General features: G+C 45.2%; 1 protein-coding gene across 1 annotated transcript; it reads left to right on the top strand.

Annotated features, from left to right (window-relative positions):
• Positions 1-654: 654 nt before the first annotated feature.
• On the top strand, positions 655-2,063 carry LOC148877982 (transcription factor MYB15-like). The gene is made up of 3 exons (XM_088942257.1): positions 655-787; positions 1,271-1,400; positions 1,517-2,063. The coding sequence occupies exons 1-3, from the start codon at positions 655-657 to the stop codon at positions 2,061-2,063; spliced, it is 810 nt and encodes a 269-aa protein (XP_088798383.1).
• The last annotated feature ends 15,392 nt before the right edge of the window (positions 2,064-17,455 follow it).

Genomic DNA, 17,455 nt, shown 5'->3' with positions numbered 1-17,455 from the left:
TTAACCCTTTTAGTAATTTTTCTTCCTTGCTTCCTTTGAAGAAAAAATAAAATAATTAAAGTTTTTCTGTTTGGTATATATTAAGTCTGATTTCTATATCTTTGGTGGATTATTAATAGCTGCATAACTTACGATATTAGTTCCATAATTGATCAATATCGGTTTTGTTCAATTAATCACCATTTCTATCCGGTCACAGTATGTGCTTGCCTCATAAGGTTATCAAATAGAGAGTTAATATATAAAAAGAGGGCCCGCATGGGATGAAGCACAGAAGATGGGGAAGAAATGAGTTACTCCACTTGGATTAATTCCACGTGCATGCTATCAGCCCATCACCCTATATATTAGCTATTTCTTTCGTTGACCATAATAATGGAGTCTTGTCTCTCGCCAAAAATTCCATGCCGATCGAAGATGGTTAAACAAATATTAGTTGCACCTTCCAGGAGGGACCCCGGCGGCACCCTGAAAACGATGGCGTTCTAAATACTTTGAAATACGTTTTTTGATGGCATCCTACTCTCTCTCTCTATCTATATCTATATATATATAAATAAACTTTCTCTTGGACGAAGAAGAGATTGAGCATTCGAGCTTGGAGAACCCGGATATACGTTGGACTTGGAGATACTCTTGTCGGTGTTCTCGGAGATGGCGAAGACTGGTTATTGTGAGAAAACGGGACTGAAGAAAGGAACATGGACTCCGGAGGAAGATATGAAATTAACAGCTTATATTAAGCGATATGGCCATTGGAACTGGCGTGAGCTTCCGAGATTTGCAGGTAGGAGAACATGTAATTATATTAAAGAAGATCCATCTTTTAACCAATTAGGATAATTCATCTTAGGAAGCTTGTCTTGGGTTTCGTTTTACAGGCTTTAATTTACAGGCCTCGAACTCGATTAGATTATACTCTCTTTCTTTGATAATACAGACAATCAGTCATTCGGTCCTCACTTTTACTTTGGTTGATCAATGAAATTTTGCCACCTCTGTGAGAAGATATATAATATGGGTCTATGAATTACTTGGTGCATTATTAGATTCTTCTTCTGAATCGGAGAAAGATTTTTTTTTTTTCCAGTATATATATGCTCCCTACATAACATGTATTTCCCTGAGTGAAAGTTTCAAAGAATCCAGTGTCTTAGAACAGGTGCTATATAATCAATTGGTTTAATTGTAATATCGATCGTCGTATTTGTAATACTCCTCTCTGTTCTGATTATTACTACCTTTCATTCAGTTTGTCTTCTTTCTGCAGGTTTAGCAAGATGTGGGAAGAGTTGCAGACTGCGATGGGTTAACTACTTGCGACCCGATATCAAACGAGGTCATTTCAGCCCAGAAGAAGACGAAATCATCATGAAAATGCATGCATCGCTGGGTAATAGGTAAGAAGACCTGATAGAAATATAGATATCCGGTCGAATATCGATTTTCATTTACATTTGTCATAATTAAGCGTTAGATTAATGTTGAAAATCTTGTCTTCGTTATATGCGTGCAGATGGACAAGGATTGCCGCCGAACTTCCAGGAAGAACAGATAATGAAATCAAGAACCACTGGCACACCAACCTAAAGAAACGACTGAATCGAGAACCTACTACAGCCTCATCAAATGACAAAATGCACCACAATGAGGAACTATCCGAATGCAAAAGCGAAGGTAATAATAATACAAAAGAATCGGAACCTGGGACCTGTCTTTCAGATGATCTTATGGACCAAATAAGAAGCTCACCATCAACTTCGCAACAGTCTTTCGGTGATTTATCTTCCCCGAGCATTGACTACTCCTCGGTTATAACTGACACAAACTGGTCCAAAGCTGCTGATAATGTCGCTTCACCAGAAAATTTTGCAGAACCTGTTAGCAGCTTCTGGACAGAACCACTTTTGGCAGGAAATTCCTACATCCATGAAGATTTTCTGGAGACTACGGCGGACCCACTTATGTTTCCACTTTCTCTAATGTCCTTTGGAGACCCTTTTTGTGGATATGAAGGTTTCTACAATGACGATAACTTTGATGTCTTCAACCAATTATTCTAATTAAGTCAACTGCGAAACAATGATAGTTGATTTTCTGCTTCGAGATGTTTTGTGGAAGGATTCTTTGTCTCTTAGTTTTAGGTAGAGGAGCGGAAGCACTTAAAAGCATATATGAAGCTGGTAGCCTGAATCTTTAACATAAAATTTGTATTGGAATCTAAGCATGCATGGCTTTTCCTACATCCAAGAAGATTTTCTGGAGACTACGGCGGACCCACTTATGTTTCCACTTCTACTTATGATGCTTTGTGTTGGTCAATACAAATTTTTTAGAAATTGTCAAGTTACATCATATCATATAACCACTTGGCATTGGATTAATTATTAGCATTTATAGTAGAAATTAACACTAAATTTGATGTTTTTCAAAGAATAACAATGGTACCTGATGAAAGGAGATTTGGCCCGACCTCATAATCACTCAACACGTGGCAAAAGCAACAGCTCGGCATAACAGCTCGCCAAGGCGCGAGTTCCGAAGGGAGGAACCAGCAGCCCAAACTCTCCGCAAGGGGGCCAAACTCCCAGTACGGAGCTTGAGCTCTCCCTTAGACCCTGGGCCTTATGAACACAAAGGGCAACAACCCGAACTGGCATGCCCCATGGCAGTTCGGGCCACACCTCTCTCCGAACTCAAGACTTCACCTCGCACACCACTCCAGCACCTCACCCAGGACACCGAACTGAACAAACCGTACCTAACACTGAAGGAGTCCGTATCTAGGGGCGGCGCACCTAACAGACTTGGGATTTGACGCTTGACAGCCGCATTCCAACGGCCACCCACCACCGTCACCTGACCCCGCCATCTCCAATTACAGAGATGGCTCCGACAAGGAGTAGTGGCGGTTCTGTCCCAGCAGAGGGGATGAAACCCGAATTGGCAGAAGCACAGAAGTAATCATACCCGACCAGACAGAAGCCTCGGAGTGAGTGCGCGAGGTGGTTATAAAAGGCTCCCTGCCCCCCCCAAGAACAAGGTATGTGAACTTTGCACCATCTGGTTTTATCTTGCCTTCAAGAGAATACTAACTTGAGCTTCGGAGCAATCTCATCGGGTTCCTCCCCGAAGATTCCTCATCTTCTCTGTTTCAGGCTCCCTGTTGCTCTAGTCGGAGGCAAGGTCGTTGACAGCTAAGACCAGCCGGATTGCGCACCATCAATTGGCGTCGTCTGTGGGAAACGCTTCTAAAAGCCTCCCTCTAAAACTCTCATAACCTCCTTTTCTTCCAAAAACTCCAACACTCATGGCTTCTTCCAGCAATGACAGACGTGGCACAGAGACGAACACCACCGGGGAACAACCCCAAGTCCCCGTGGCGTGCATCGAACAGTCACCATCCCCCTTCCGGTGGATGGGATCCCTAGCTTGAATGGGCCACAAACAGTGGCGCCCGTAAACCTTCCTGCCATGAACATCCCTCTTCCACTCCCTATCGAAAGAACCAACTATTGTCCCCATGGCGACCTGTCAGAACCAGTTTGACGACCTGATACAATGCATGCGGGAAATGTAAGCCAAAATGCAACAATTTCAGCAGCATCAACTCCAGTAGCACCAAGTACTACACCACCTCTCTCAACATCACTATCAGCAGCAGTTCCCCCAACTACCCATGAACCAGTCACTGCTTCTACCTCGGCACCCTGCTCCGAAGCCGGTTAAGGCCTCCCCTCAGGGTGGGCGCCCTCACCAAGGAGAAGCCTCCTAGCTCCCGAACACCCCTAACAGCCAGGCCTCATCCCCAGGCTGAAGGGAAAGGAAAATCACCCGCCCCGTAGCTCACAGGCGGGTCGGGAACCTCGCCCGCAAAATCGGCACCTCGGCGCTCCAAGCCTGAGTTCCTGCTCACAGAGAACCGATTCAGCACTCTAGCAGCAGACTACCAACATTCTGGGCCCATTGAGCTCGGCAACATAGAGGCCAGCAGCGCCGGTACCAGGTCCACTCAACAACGAAGGCAACGACGAAGTCGCCGAACTGCGACCCGTGTCCTGCTCGAGCTCAGAGATAAGGAAGAGACAAGCTCGAACGAGGTAAAAGCTGCTCCAATTCTCTCAGTTCCTTCCCCCTTTGCATCAGAACTCTTGGCAGTCCCCATGCCTAGAGACTCCAATCTCCCACCTTTGGACAAGTATGATGGGTCCTTTGACCCCAACGACCACGTCGATGCTTTCTAGTCTCAAATGCACCTCACTAGGGCCAGTGAATAATTCATGTGTGTAGCCTTCACCACCACCTTCAAGGGGTGGCCCACACCTGGTATAGGAACCTAGCCCCCGGGTCAATAAGAAGCTGGACCCATTTCGTGCAGGTCTTTACCGCATACTTCGTTACCAGCAAGCAGTGCCCCAGAACCGCGGAAAGCATCTTCGGAGTAGTATAGAGAGAAGGAGAATCCATCCGGGGCTACATCAAGCGGTTCAATGAAGCGTGCTTGTAGATACCGCGATTAGACCCCGCGGTACAGCTCGCGGCGGCCAAGAGAGGAGTAACGCACAAGGAGTTCAAATGGAACATGGTAGCCAACCAGCCCGCGACTGTGGCCAAATTACTCAAGCTTGCGGACAAGTTCATGAGAACAGAGGAAGAGATCAACCAAAAGACCGAAGGCGGGGTCAAGAAAAGGAAAAGAGAAGGTGAGCCCTCCAACCCAAGTGACAGAAGAAACCTGGCCCGGGAGGCAAAGCCAAGCTAGCCGTCCCGAGCTCCCTTAGTAGTTCGGATGGATTACACGCCGTTAAACACAAGGTGGACCGGTATCTTGATGACGATCAAAGATTCCCCATACGTGAAGTGGCCACCTTGCCTAAAGGGGAATCCAAACGAGAGAAATAAAAATTTGTACTGTAGTTTTCATAGAGATCACGGTCATATTACCGAACAGTGCAATAATCTTCGGGATGAGATAGAGGGACTCATCCATCGCGGATACTTGAGAAATTTTGTACAGCATAATGATAATAATAATAAGGCAGGTCGGCAAGGGGAGCACGGAAAGGATGCCCCCGAATCCAGCAGTAGACCAGCCGAAGCATTGCAACGACAGCCTTCGGAAGAGAGGCCAGTTCGGGGAACAATCCATGTGATAGTGGGAGGTTCGGTGGTAGTAGGGTGTACTTCGGCAGTAGCCCGGACGTCAGTTCGTGAGGCAGCCCGAGAAGAACAAAACCCTCCAAAGAGGCCGAAGATAGAAGAATCGATCTTCTTCATGGAAGACGATGCGTGAGGTGTCCACTACCCCCACGATGACGCGCTTGTCATAAAACTAAGGATCAGTGACTTTGAAGTCAGGCGCGTACTTGTAGATTCAGGTAGTTTGGCAGACATCCTCTTCAAGTTAGCATTTGACCAGCTACAGTTGGAGAGAAGCGAGCTGAAGCCCACAAACACTCCTCTGGTGGGCTTCAGCGGAGAGGAAGTCAGACCCCTTGGGAAGATAATAGTACCTGTGGAAGTCGACACATGGCCTTGTGCGGTCAGACTCAACCCCGATTTCCTGGTGGTCACGACCCCCTCCCCATACAATGCCATAATAGGGCGGCCAATTACGCATATTCTACGGGCAATAGTCTCCACCTACTATTTGGCAATGAAGTTCTCCACCAACTTTGGTGTGGGGGTAGCGCGGGGCGACCAGCTTGAGTCCCGCAAGTGTTATGTTGCCTCCCTGAAGGTTAAAACCAAGGCAGCCGATGACATCGAGCTGGAGCGGCCTACGGAGCAGGGCGAGGAACGAGCTTCGCCCATAGAGGAAACGGTTGCGATCCCAACCTCGGTAGCGGATCTGGCTCGAACGCTAAGGAGCCTCTACGAACCGAACTGGTGAGTTTCTTACTTCAAAATTTAGATATTTTTGCATGGTCTGCTGTCAATATGCCCGGTTTGACCCTGGCCTTATAACTCACAAACTTAACACTGACCCTGTAGTCAGACCCATTAGACAGAAGAAACGCAACTTAGCTCCGGAGCGCTAGAGGGCGGTCGACGAGGAAGTCGAAAAGCTCCTTGCAGCGGACTTCATAAGGGAAGTTCATTACCCGAGCTGGGTAGCCAACCTAGTACTAGTGAAAAAGGCAAACGGCAAGTGGCGCATGTGCATCGATTACACCGACCTGAACCGAGCTTGCCCAAAAGACTGCTTCCCCCTCCCCAGAATTGACCGCCTAGTGGACGTGACCTCGGACATAAGTTGCTAAGCTTCTTGGACGCCTACTCAGGCTACAACCAAATCAGGATGGACTAGTTCGATGAGGAAAGAACCAACTTCATAACCGAGTTCGGTCTATACTACTACAAGGTCATGCCCTTCGGACTAAAGAATGCTGGCGCGACCTTCCAAAGACTTGTAAATAAGCTGTTTTGGCCCTTAATTGGCACAAAAATAGAATGTTATGTAGACGACATGGTCGTCAAGACGCAGTTCTCATAGGAATTAATACAAGACTTAGATTCTGTCTTCCAAATTCTGCGTCAATTTAGCATGAAACTGAACCCTAACAAATGTGTCTTCGGTGTCACCTTGGGTAAGTTCCTAGGGTACATTGTCAACCAATGCAGTATCGAGGCCAACCCGGACAAGAGAAAGGCCATCCTAGATATGAGACCACCCCGAAAAGTAAAAGAAGTTCAGAGGCTAAACGGCTACATAGCCGCTCTGAGCCGCTTCATGTCCAAATCGGTAGACCGTTGTTTGCCTTTCTTTAAGGCAATCAAAGGCAAAGGGTTTGAATGGACCCGAGACTGGCAGCACGCGTTCGACAAGCTAAAGAGCTACCTCGCTGCTATGCCAACCTTAGCCAAGCCTGAGGAGGGCGAGGTCTTAGAATTGTACCTCTCGGCAAGCGACGAGGTGGTAAGTTCGGTAGTAATAAAATAAGTAGAGGGTCCAACGACCCATCTATTATGTTAGTAAAATTCTGCAGGGAGTAGAGACGAGATACCCACAGATAGAAAAGCTAGCATATGCACTGGTAATTGCAGCTCGAAAACTCCGCCCATATTTCCAGGCTCACACCGTCATCGTCTTGACTAACAAACCTCTGAGGCAAGTCTTACTCAAGCCCGAGGTTTCTGGTCAGCTGACGAAGTGGGCCATCGAGCTCAACGAGTACGACCTCCAGTATAAGCCATGAACTACTATTAAGGCCCAAGCCTTAGTAGATTTTATCACCGAGTGCACGTTCAGCCTCGAAGCCCCTGGGCCGGTTGAGCCCGAGATCCCCAATTCGGGTGAACCCGAAGCTCCCAAGCCAATAGAGTCTGAACCCCGTGAAGTAGCAGCCAGTGTGGCATCTCTCTTGGTTAGGCCAAACGTGAACTGGGATGAGGAGCCCTGGATCCTTCACGTAGATGGCTCCTCGAACCAGTAGGGCAGCGGGGTTGGAATAGTCCTACGTGGCCCGGGTGGCACGAAATTGGAATATGCACTACGTTTTGAGTTCGTGGCATCCAACAACGAGGCGGAGTACGAGGCGCTGATAGCCGGGCTGAACCTAGCGCAAAAGGTAAGAGCAAAGCACATAGTTATCTACAGTGATTCCCAGCTCATGGTCAACCGGGCTACAGGCGAATACGAAGCACGCGAGCTCTCTATGATCTTATACTTGAAGAAAGTAAAGGAGGCTCTGCTCAACTTCCAGTCACACTTCATCAGGCAAATACTGAGGTCAGAGAACACTGAGGCCGACGCCCTGTCCCGGTTAGCCAGCACGAGTCACAACACAATGAGAACCGTGTTTATAGAGGACTTACCTCGGCCTAGCATTCTCAGTGGGGCAGAGGAGGTCTCTCCAGTCCTTGAAGCAGAGCCGAGCTGGATCGACCCACTCGCGAGCTTCTTGCTAGATGGAATCCTCCCTATGGACGGGTGCAGCTCCAAGCATCCAAATACGTCATAATAGACGAACGGTTGTACCGACGGTCCTACACACTCCCCTACCTGCGTTGCTTGCGACCTGTCGAAGCCGAGCTCGTACTCCGCGACACTCATGAAGGTCTATGTGGCGGACATTGGGGGGCAGAGCCCTCGCCCAAAAGGCATTTTGACAAGGATATTACTGGCTAACGATGAAGGCAGAAGCTGTCGAGCTCGTCAGAAAATGCGACAAGTGTTAGAAGCATGCCAATATCCACCATCAGCCTACTTCCGACCTCAAGTACCTCACCAGTCCATGGCCCTTTGCGCAATGGGGCATCGACCTCCTGTGGCCATTCCCACCAGCAACAGGTGGGAGAAAGTTCCTAGTGGTGGCAGTAGATTACTTCACAAAATGGATAGAAGTTGAACCTCTAGCAACAGTTACAACTCGAAACATATAGAACTTCTTTTGGAAAAATAGAGGATATCAAATTCCAAGAATGGTGCCAAGGTATGGGAATTCGTCAGAACTTCACATTGGTCGCACACCCGCAAGCAAACGGTCAGACAGAAGTAATGAACAGAGCCATCCTCCGCGGAATGAAAGCACGACTAGATCGAGCTAAAGGGTTGTGGGCATGAGCAACCAAGTGTTCTATGGGCTCATCGAACTACGGAAAAAACCACCACGGGAGAGACCTCCTTTAATCTCACTTACTACACTGAAGAGGTAATCCCGACAGAAATCGAAATACCTACACTGCGATTAGAAGCATATGACGATTAGACAAACGGAGATGAGTTACGTACTAACCTCGACCTACTAGATGAGGTAAGAGACCTCGCGCACATTTGGACAGTGGTCTACCAGCAAAAAGTAGCTCGGTACTACAATGCCAGAGTAAAGAAGCAGAGCTTCCACGTCGGCGACCTGGTTCTCTGTAAGATCATGGTGCCCGAACCCAGCGTGGGCAAACTTGAACCAAATTGGGAAGGGTCCTATAAAGTAAAGAGGCACTCGGGGGGGCATACGAGCTCGAAACCTTAGAGGGCAAACAAGTACCCTGAGCGAGGAACATCATCAACTTAAGGCGATACTACCTATAGACCACCAAGTGAAGTAGACAAAATCGCTACCAGAGCCTAAGGACTTGGATATCGAGCTAACGAAGGAACCTCGGCATAGGCAAGCAAAGAAAAGTGTTGGCCAAAGGCTCAAGCGAAGCGGAAACAACGAACTAATAGGGACATCGATACCTCAGAGACTAAGTATTAAACATCAAAACAGGCCGTGCGAGTGCAGTAACCCGGGCAAGAAACAGATCGGGAGAAAGAACAACCAACACTTAACCAAAAGAAAAGTCATTCCATTTCAAAATAAGGGAGTGTATATTTCAAATAAAAAATTTACATTTCACAGGCCCAGAGCTACTTCTTCATTATCAGAAGGCACTTCAACGATACCCAAAGGTCCTGCCTCGCCCTCGGAATCTGGCTCGCCATCAGCAGCGTTGGCCATCTCCTGAGTTATGCACGAAGTGGATATGGCATTGATATCGAGCTCGGGGTACGTGTTCCGGATCATCCACCAGCTCAGTTTAAAACCCCTTCTTTACAAGTCCACCATCAGATCATCAAAGCGCAGCGAGGCAATGTACTCATCGACGACCTTCTTCTTGGCATCTTCGATGCCTTGGAAAAGGTCTGCGTCCTCTCCCTAATATCCTCCTAAAGGTATTCAACCTGATGTTGCAGATCCAACCTTAGGTCCGCCATGTGCTTCACCACTACTCCCATGGCCTCAGCATCTCTCTAATATCGCGCCTGCCTGATCTGTGCAACGCGAGCAGCCGCTTCAGCAGCGCTAGCAGCCGCCTCAACAGTGTGAGCAACCGCCTCAGCAGCTCGGGATGTCGTCTTGGCAGCACGGAGAGCCTCATCGGCAGCTCGCGCCTGCCTCGAGCTCCTTTCCACCAGGGCTGCCAAGGCATGGATGGAAGAGTTCACCTACCAAAAGAAAAGAACAAGTGATTAGAAGAACGACAACAAGAGGGATAAAAGTAGAAGAGCTCAACAAGAAATCTAACTCACCACCATGGCATGAGTGGCAGCACGACAGGCCACCTGGTTCGAAGGAAGATCGGTCCACGCCGCGACCTCCTAAGGGAAGGTGGCCTCCCTACTCTTCTGAAGAGCGTAGTTTGGCGACAACACGCTCCTGAATTCCCCTTGGGCTCCCGAGCCAGAGGGCCCAACTTGCGTATAAGCAGACCTAGAGTAGGCGGGAGCCCCCGTGTAAGTAGTCTCGGCATAAGGGGCCCCTGCCGCTTCTTGCATTGGAGGAGCCACCTCGGGCTCCCTAGGCGGATCCTCTGACGGGTAGTCTGGTACCTCGGGCTCCGCGTCTTGGGGTAACTCGACATGAGTTCGCTTGGTGACTCACTTCCTCCTCTTCATGCCTTGAAACAAGTGCCCACCATGAGTCCTTTCTAAGTCCAACACACCTGCAAAAAAGAATTTGGCATAAAAAAAAAAGAACAAATCAAAACAAGAAACCTCTGAGCAAGGAACCTACCCGAACTCAGGCCGACCGCAATGAGCTTGGCCCCCATCAGATACTGATGGCATTTTAGCCCAAGTCGTGCCCATTGCCGGAGGCCCTTCATCGTCTCTTTATCAAGCGTAACACCAGAGTCAGTGGCGACCATCCCCCACCCAGTCTGAAACTGCCACCCCAGTACACTTCGCACCCCGAAATAGTCCCGCTTCCACGCCGGGACCTTGTTGGGAAGTTCGTGTAAGAGCTTAAAACCCGGACGAGGAGATAGGTAATACGCCCGCCTACGCCCGGGAAGGGGACCCGCTTGCTTCTTAAGCATTAAAATAGAAGAGAATATCTCAAAGTCTAAAGGAAAGCCCCGTTCGCAAAATAGGGAGATTGTCCCCACCAAGTTACGAATGGAGTTCGGGTGGAGCTGGCCGACAATAACGCCAAAGTGGTTCATGACCTCGACAAGAAGGGGGTGAAAAGGCAGTTGCAGCCCCGCAGCGAGCTGCTCCCAGAATATCACAATCTCTTCAGGACTGTGTTCCCAAGGAAAGCTACCCGAAGGTATGAAATAGGCGTACTCCCTAGGCAAGTTGTAATAGGTAATAAGGGATTGAAGCCCCTCAGGCGTCATGGTCGAGAGACAAAACTTGTCTAACGTCCGACCTCAACGAGAGGAGGATGCCGAACTACCCGAGGCAACTCGGCCTACGGGTTTGAACTCTTCCTCGAGCTCTACCTTCGGTTCGCTAGGACCACCAGGGGATGCAACTCGGTTCATAGAACCTACATCTGACCCACTTGAAGAACCGTCTGAGCTATCTGAGCTAGACATCGAGGAGAAAAGATGGATTCCAAGAAAGTACTCACCCGGAAAAAGGCTTGAACAAACTACGGGAACTAGAACACGAGCAAAAAACCTTGAATGCGAACTAAAAGCTTGGACGCGAGCTCATGAAGCAAAACGCAGAAGTGACAAAAGCAACTGGGGTCCCCCACTATTTATACCCGCATTGACCAAGAATCAATGGCTCAGATCAAAGTCAATTCGATGGCCCGTAGCCACACAGACCACACATCTCCTGAGACCAAGACGTGATTGGCCACACGTCTCTCGGAACTGACTGCACGTCTCCTCACATTAAAGGCGGCGGTGCCACGTTTTCAAATTTGAAAAAGACACCCACTGTCACATCTCCCAACGGTGCGCTTTCTGAATTTTGAAATAAGGCGCGCACTGTCACGTCTCCCAGTAGTGCGTTTTTTGAATTTTGAAATAAGGCGCGTGCTGTCACGTTAGTTAGCATTTGCAGGAAGATCAGCACGTCTCCCGTCTTTTGGATGCTTGAGAAACCCAAAAGAATCCTAGCAACGCACCTCGCGTTATCACTTGACCAATTCGAAGTACGAGACAAATCCACCTGCTATCTCGTGAACTCCCCACGCCAGGGCAAGACCCTTAGCATGAGGAGTGGGGGGCAATTGATGAAGGAAGATTTGGCCCGACCTCATAATCACTCAAGACGCGGCAAAATCAATAGCTCGACATAACATCTCGCCAAGGTTCGAGCTCCGAAGGGAGGAACCAGCAGCCCGAACTCTCTGCAAGGGCCCGAACTCCCAGTACGGAGCCCGAGCTCTTCATTAGGCCCTGGGCCTTATGAACACAAAGGGTAACAACCCGAACTAGCCTGCCCCATGGTAGTTCGGGCCACACCTCTCTCCGAACTCAAGACTTCGCCTCACACACCACTCTAGCACCTTGCCCAGGACACCGAACTAAACAAACCGTACCTGACATCGAAAGAGTCCGTATCCAGGGGTGGCGCAACTGACTGACTTAGGATCTGACGCTTGACAGCCGTATTCCAACGGCCACCTGCCACCGCCACCTAACCCCGCCATCTCCAGTTATAGAGACGGCTCCGACAAGGAGCAATGGCAGTTCTGTCCTAGCAGAGGGGATGACACCCGAACTGGCAGAAGCACAGAAGTAATCATACCCGACCTGATAGAAGCCTCGGAGTGAGTGCGCGAGGTGGTTATAAAAGGATCTTTGCCCCCCAAGAACAAGGTATGTGAACTTTGCGCAATCTGGTTTTGTCTTGCCTTCAAGAGAATACTAACTTGAGCTTCGGAGTAATCTCACCGGGTTCCTCTCCGGAGATTCCTCATCTTCTCTGTTTTAGGCTCCCTGTTGCTCCAATCGGAGGCAAGGTCGTTGACAGCTAAGACCAGCCGAACTACGCACCATCAGTACCCAATATTGTATTCATAACTTAAATCATTTGTGGTAGAAAAAAATATTCACACAAAATTTGTATTGACCAACCTAAAATGTTGCAAGTAGAAGTGACAATGATACCAAACACAACCTTAATCTCTGCCAGTTATTTCTTTACAAAATATTGTCCAAGAAGCTAGTTAAGAAATGATGGGCTTGGTAGCATTCCAAGTGTCATCAAAGATTTCAGACAAACATTTTATGTAGAGTAATATGAAAGCATATTAGTATTTGAGCAAAGTCTGTGTTAGTTCGAACAGTATAAACTGACTCAACGAAATGAATTGATGAGTATTTGCTGAGATGAGAGACCACCAAACGTCTTGTATTTATAAATTCAGAATGTAAGTGTTTTAGAGTACATAGGACCATTAAAGATAAGACGTCAAGAGTTTAAGATTAACAAGAAAACAAGAAGATGGTCTAAAATAAAATACAACAGTTAGTCCAACAAATTACCTTGGTAGATTAGACTCCGATATATCTCCAACACACCCCCTCAAGCTGAATTGTGTGATGTGAACTTTGAACCATAGAAGTGAAAATCATGGTGTGGGAAGAGGTTTCATCAGATTATTAGCAAAATCAGCTGAAGGAAAGAACCGAATGTGCAACTGCTTATGGGGAGACATAGATCCCTTAGAAAATGAAAGTTAACTCCGACATCCTTGATGCGAGCATGAAACACCAAGTGTGTGGCAAGATGAGTAGCACCAAGATTGTTACACTAGATAACAGGAACTGAAGGAGTAAAACCCAAGTTAGAAACTGGAGACTTGATCCATAGGAGCTCCATAACAAATTAGAAAGGGACCTGAACTCTGAATTAGTACTACGGCGCAATGGTGGGCTGCTTCTTAGAGATCCAGCTAATGAGATTATCACCCAAGAAACTGGCAAGTTTGCTTGTAGAGCGATTATCATCAAGGCAATTAGCCCAGTCAACATCTGTAAATGCATTCAACTATAAAGAAGAGAAGGGAGAGAAATGCAACCCATAATCGAGTACACTTCAAATAATCAAGTATGCGTTTAACAACTCACAATGTTCCTTAGTTGGCTATTGAAGAAACTAATACAACTTAGGGAGATATCAGGTCGAGTGAGGGTAATATATTGGGGAGCACAAACCACACTTGTGTATTTAAAAGGGTCAAGAAGAGGACTACTAGAGGTCTTACTAAGTCGGGCAAAGGCCACCAAATGAGAAGAATAAGTCTTAGCACCATCCAATTTGGTACACTGAAGTAAATTGATTATATAACACTATAAGATAAATGGAGACCAGAAGAGCTACAATGGGTCTCTATTCCAGGGAAACAATGTAAGGTGTCCCAAGGTTTTTAGAGGAAATACTAAGGAAAGGCTCAAGAGAAGAGAATCAATGGAAGCAAAGGACGTGCGGGTGACAATGACATCATCTACATAGTGGGGAAAATCCGATAAGAGTACCAAGCTCTTAGGGGTTAACGAAGCTCATATAAAGCGTTGTATAGTTTGCAGACATGGTATGGAAATCCAAGTGCTCAAAACCTTTCAGTTGATGTACATAAACGTCTTCATCGAGAAATCTATGTAAGAAAGCATTATTAATGTCTAGTTTCCATAAGTCCATTCCTGAGAATGGCGAGAGCAAGGATAATATGAACAATTGTTGGTTTAGCGGCAGGACTAAATCAATCCCAAGAATTTGATTAACACCTTGATAAACCAATATGGCCTTATAGTGGTCAAGAAAGCATCAGACATCCTCTTAATCTTATAGACTCACTTTATGCCAATAATATTCATAGAATAATTGTACAGAATCAACTCCCATGTTCCATTAGATACCAAGGCATCAAATTCAAGTTCCATAGCAGAATGCCAGTGTGAGGACTTTATAGCTTCAAAGTAAGAATGAGGCTCCATTCTGATAGAGGAGAGTGTTGTCCATTGATCTTGTTATCATGAAGTGTTGACGATTAGGTGGTAGGACAACTGGAGTACTAGCAAGTATCCATAGTGTGAAAACAAGGAGCATAGGTAGTGAGTTATGAAGACTCAGTAGTAGTTATAGATGGTGAGGTAGAGTGCACATCATAAGTAGAAGAAGATTCAACTAGATACACCCTAGTTAGTGGTGAGGCCGTAGTAACACCATTAAGTAATGAGGGAAAAAATAAGTATGTACCAATCGAAGTATTCCGTGATGAAGAAGAAGATGGAGTTGGAATGCTAGGAAATAAACTTTCATCAAACATAAAATGACGACCAACAAATTCATGGCTAGAGGACACATGTAGACATCTGTAGCCCTTGTGCAAACTACTATAACCAATGAAAATGCATTACAAATATTGAAACTAAAACTTAACTTTTTTGCATTGTATGGTTTCATCAATGAGTAACAATCACAACCAAAACATCTCAACATACAATAATCCGACTCTCATTTAAATAATTTTTAAAAAGGAGAAGAACCTTGTAATGATGGAAAAGTAGCTGATTTATCAAGTAAATGACAGTCTCTTAGTTTCATTTACCTAGAAGAAAAAAAAAAGAGTTTGGAGGAGGCCAATAGAGAAAAGGTCAATTACATTACATGTCTATGCTTGCGTTCAATTATACCATTCTGCTCATGTGTGTGAGAGCAAGATAATCTATGAATAATCCTTTGAGAATGAAGATAATAAGAGATATTATGATACTCTCCACTCCAATAAGATTGAAAAGAGCACATTTTGGCATTGAACAAGGTTTCAACATGGCGCTCAAAGCATAAGAAGATATCCAAGAGAATTTCAAAAAATCATTAAGAAACAATGCATAATAACAAAAACCTTTGTTAGACTTAACTGGGGAAGATCTCTAAACATCAAAAAAATACTAACTCTAGTGGACTCTGAGACTTATATTAAGAAGGCTGTAATGACAACCTATGACTCTTAACATTTGGCATGACTCACAAACTGAAAACTAGATAACTTACTAGAATAAGGTAAACCATATTTAGAGATCACTTGTTGAACTCTATATGGAGAGTTGCATGACCAAGACATTAATGCCACCCGTAGAATAAGGTAAACCACACTTAGAGCATAAGGCTCAATTGATGATGAATGCATAATTGCAACAGCTAATGGAAAGCAATAGAAAGAAAAGATCATTATCCTTAGTCAATCTACTTACAAAAGACAAATTTTTGCAAATAGCAAGAACATGACAAATTTCTCCAATTGAAAATTAAAGAATAACCAGTACATACCTTGTCCATTTCTTACTTTCACAAAGTTCGGCCCTAAATATTCAAGCCATTATATTAAGCCACAGGTTCACTGTTGGTACCATTATTTAATCCAAAAACATACCCTGCCTTTCTATAGGTTAGTGCACCATGTCCAAATTTGTTACAGATTTGATAGAAGACAAGTTGTGCCTTACCATGTCCACCATTAAAGAATTGTTGCTGGTTATTAAAATTTTATTGTGGTTTAAAATTCTAGCCTCTCACATGACCACAACCATGATTAATCAAACAAATTCTAGAGCTTATGATTCTGCTAATACCCCCCATGTTTTGTTGAAAACCCATATCATTTTTTACCTTCACACTAGTTAGATTTGTAGCAGAAGTATTTGAATCAAATAGATAATGCCATCGTTCTTCTAGCTAATTCTCATGATCATATATATATATATATATATATACACACACACGCTAAATCGCTAAATTAGATTTGAGTAGTGGCTAAAAAATAGCTGAAAGACTAATAGTTATCGATTTTGCCTTTTGAAAATAAGTGGTTATAGTTAATGAACCCTTTTTAACTCTGCAACTACCTTCTAAGTTGTAAAATTCGAGATCTAGAATGTGTAGAATAAGATTTAGAAAGGGTGCACCATTCCTTAGCTAAAGTAGAAAGCCCTACATGCAACTTGGGCCATTACACCTTCTATAAGAGATGAAATCAGTCAACTTAAAACCAACTTATCAAGATCATACCACTTCCAATATTTTGGATTTTCTATGGTTTCATTGCTCATCGGATTGGGTATCTCCTCTGGTGGAGCCTTCTTCTTTCCTTCTAAAAAGTCCATAAGATGATGATGACATGAGATTGAAAGAAACTGAACACACCATAGAAGATAGTTGTCACTACCCAGTGATAGGTAAATAATGTGTTACATTTTGGATGGGAGGAATTGTCGAAGTAGAGGCCTATGTACCAGTATTGTTGTTAACACCAATGTTGGTCCCACTAGGATTGTTTCCCTGAGTTTGTTGGTTCTCCATTGGCTTTGGTACCATGTTCGAGCTGTAGAAAGAAAACTCAATGAGCTAAATTGATGAATATTCAAAGAGATGAAAGACCACCGAGCCTCATGTATTTATAGATGTAGAATGCAAGTGCTTTGGATTACATAGGACTATCTTAGCATGTTTAAGATAAATATAGGAAAAACAAGAAGATAGTCCTAGATAGAATACAATAGTTAGTCTAACAAATTATCTTAACATGTTAGACTTTGTTATATCTCCAATAGTGTTCAAGTTGATCCTAAACATCCTAATTTCTTGATAACAAGACTTTTTTCTTTTAATTTTCTTAGATACTTGTTTAATGTCACATGAGAAAAGTTTGTGTTTAATCAGGCAGTTTTTCCCATCTTTCTTTTGGAGTGTTTTACTTTTATCTTCGACGTTTGTGTCTCATCG

This window comes from Nelumbo lutea, chromosome 1 (genome assembly GCF_056320005.1).
Source record: "Nelumbo lutea isolate HS-2025 chromosome 1, American lotus-T2T, whole genome shotgun sequence".
In the NCBI taxonomy this organism is placed as follows: domain Eukaryota; kingdom Viridiplantae; phylum Streptophyta; class Magnoliopsida; order Proteales; family Nelumbonaceae; genus Nelumbo; species Nelumbo lutea.
The sequence above is the reverse complement of the archived record's forward strand: the minus strand, read 5'-3'. Positions and strand labels throughout refer to the sequence as shown.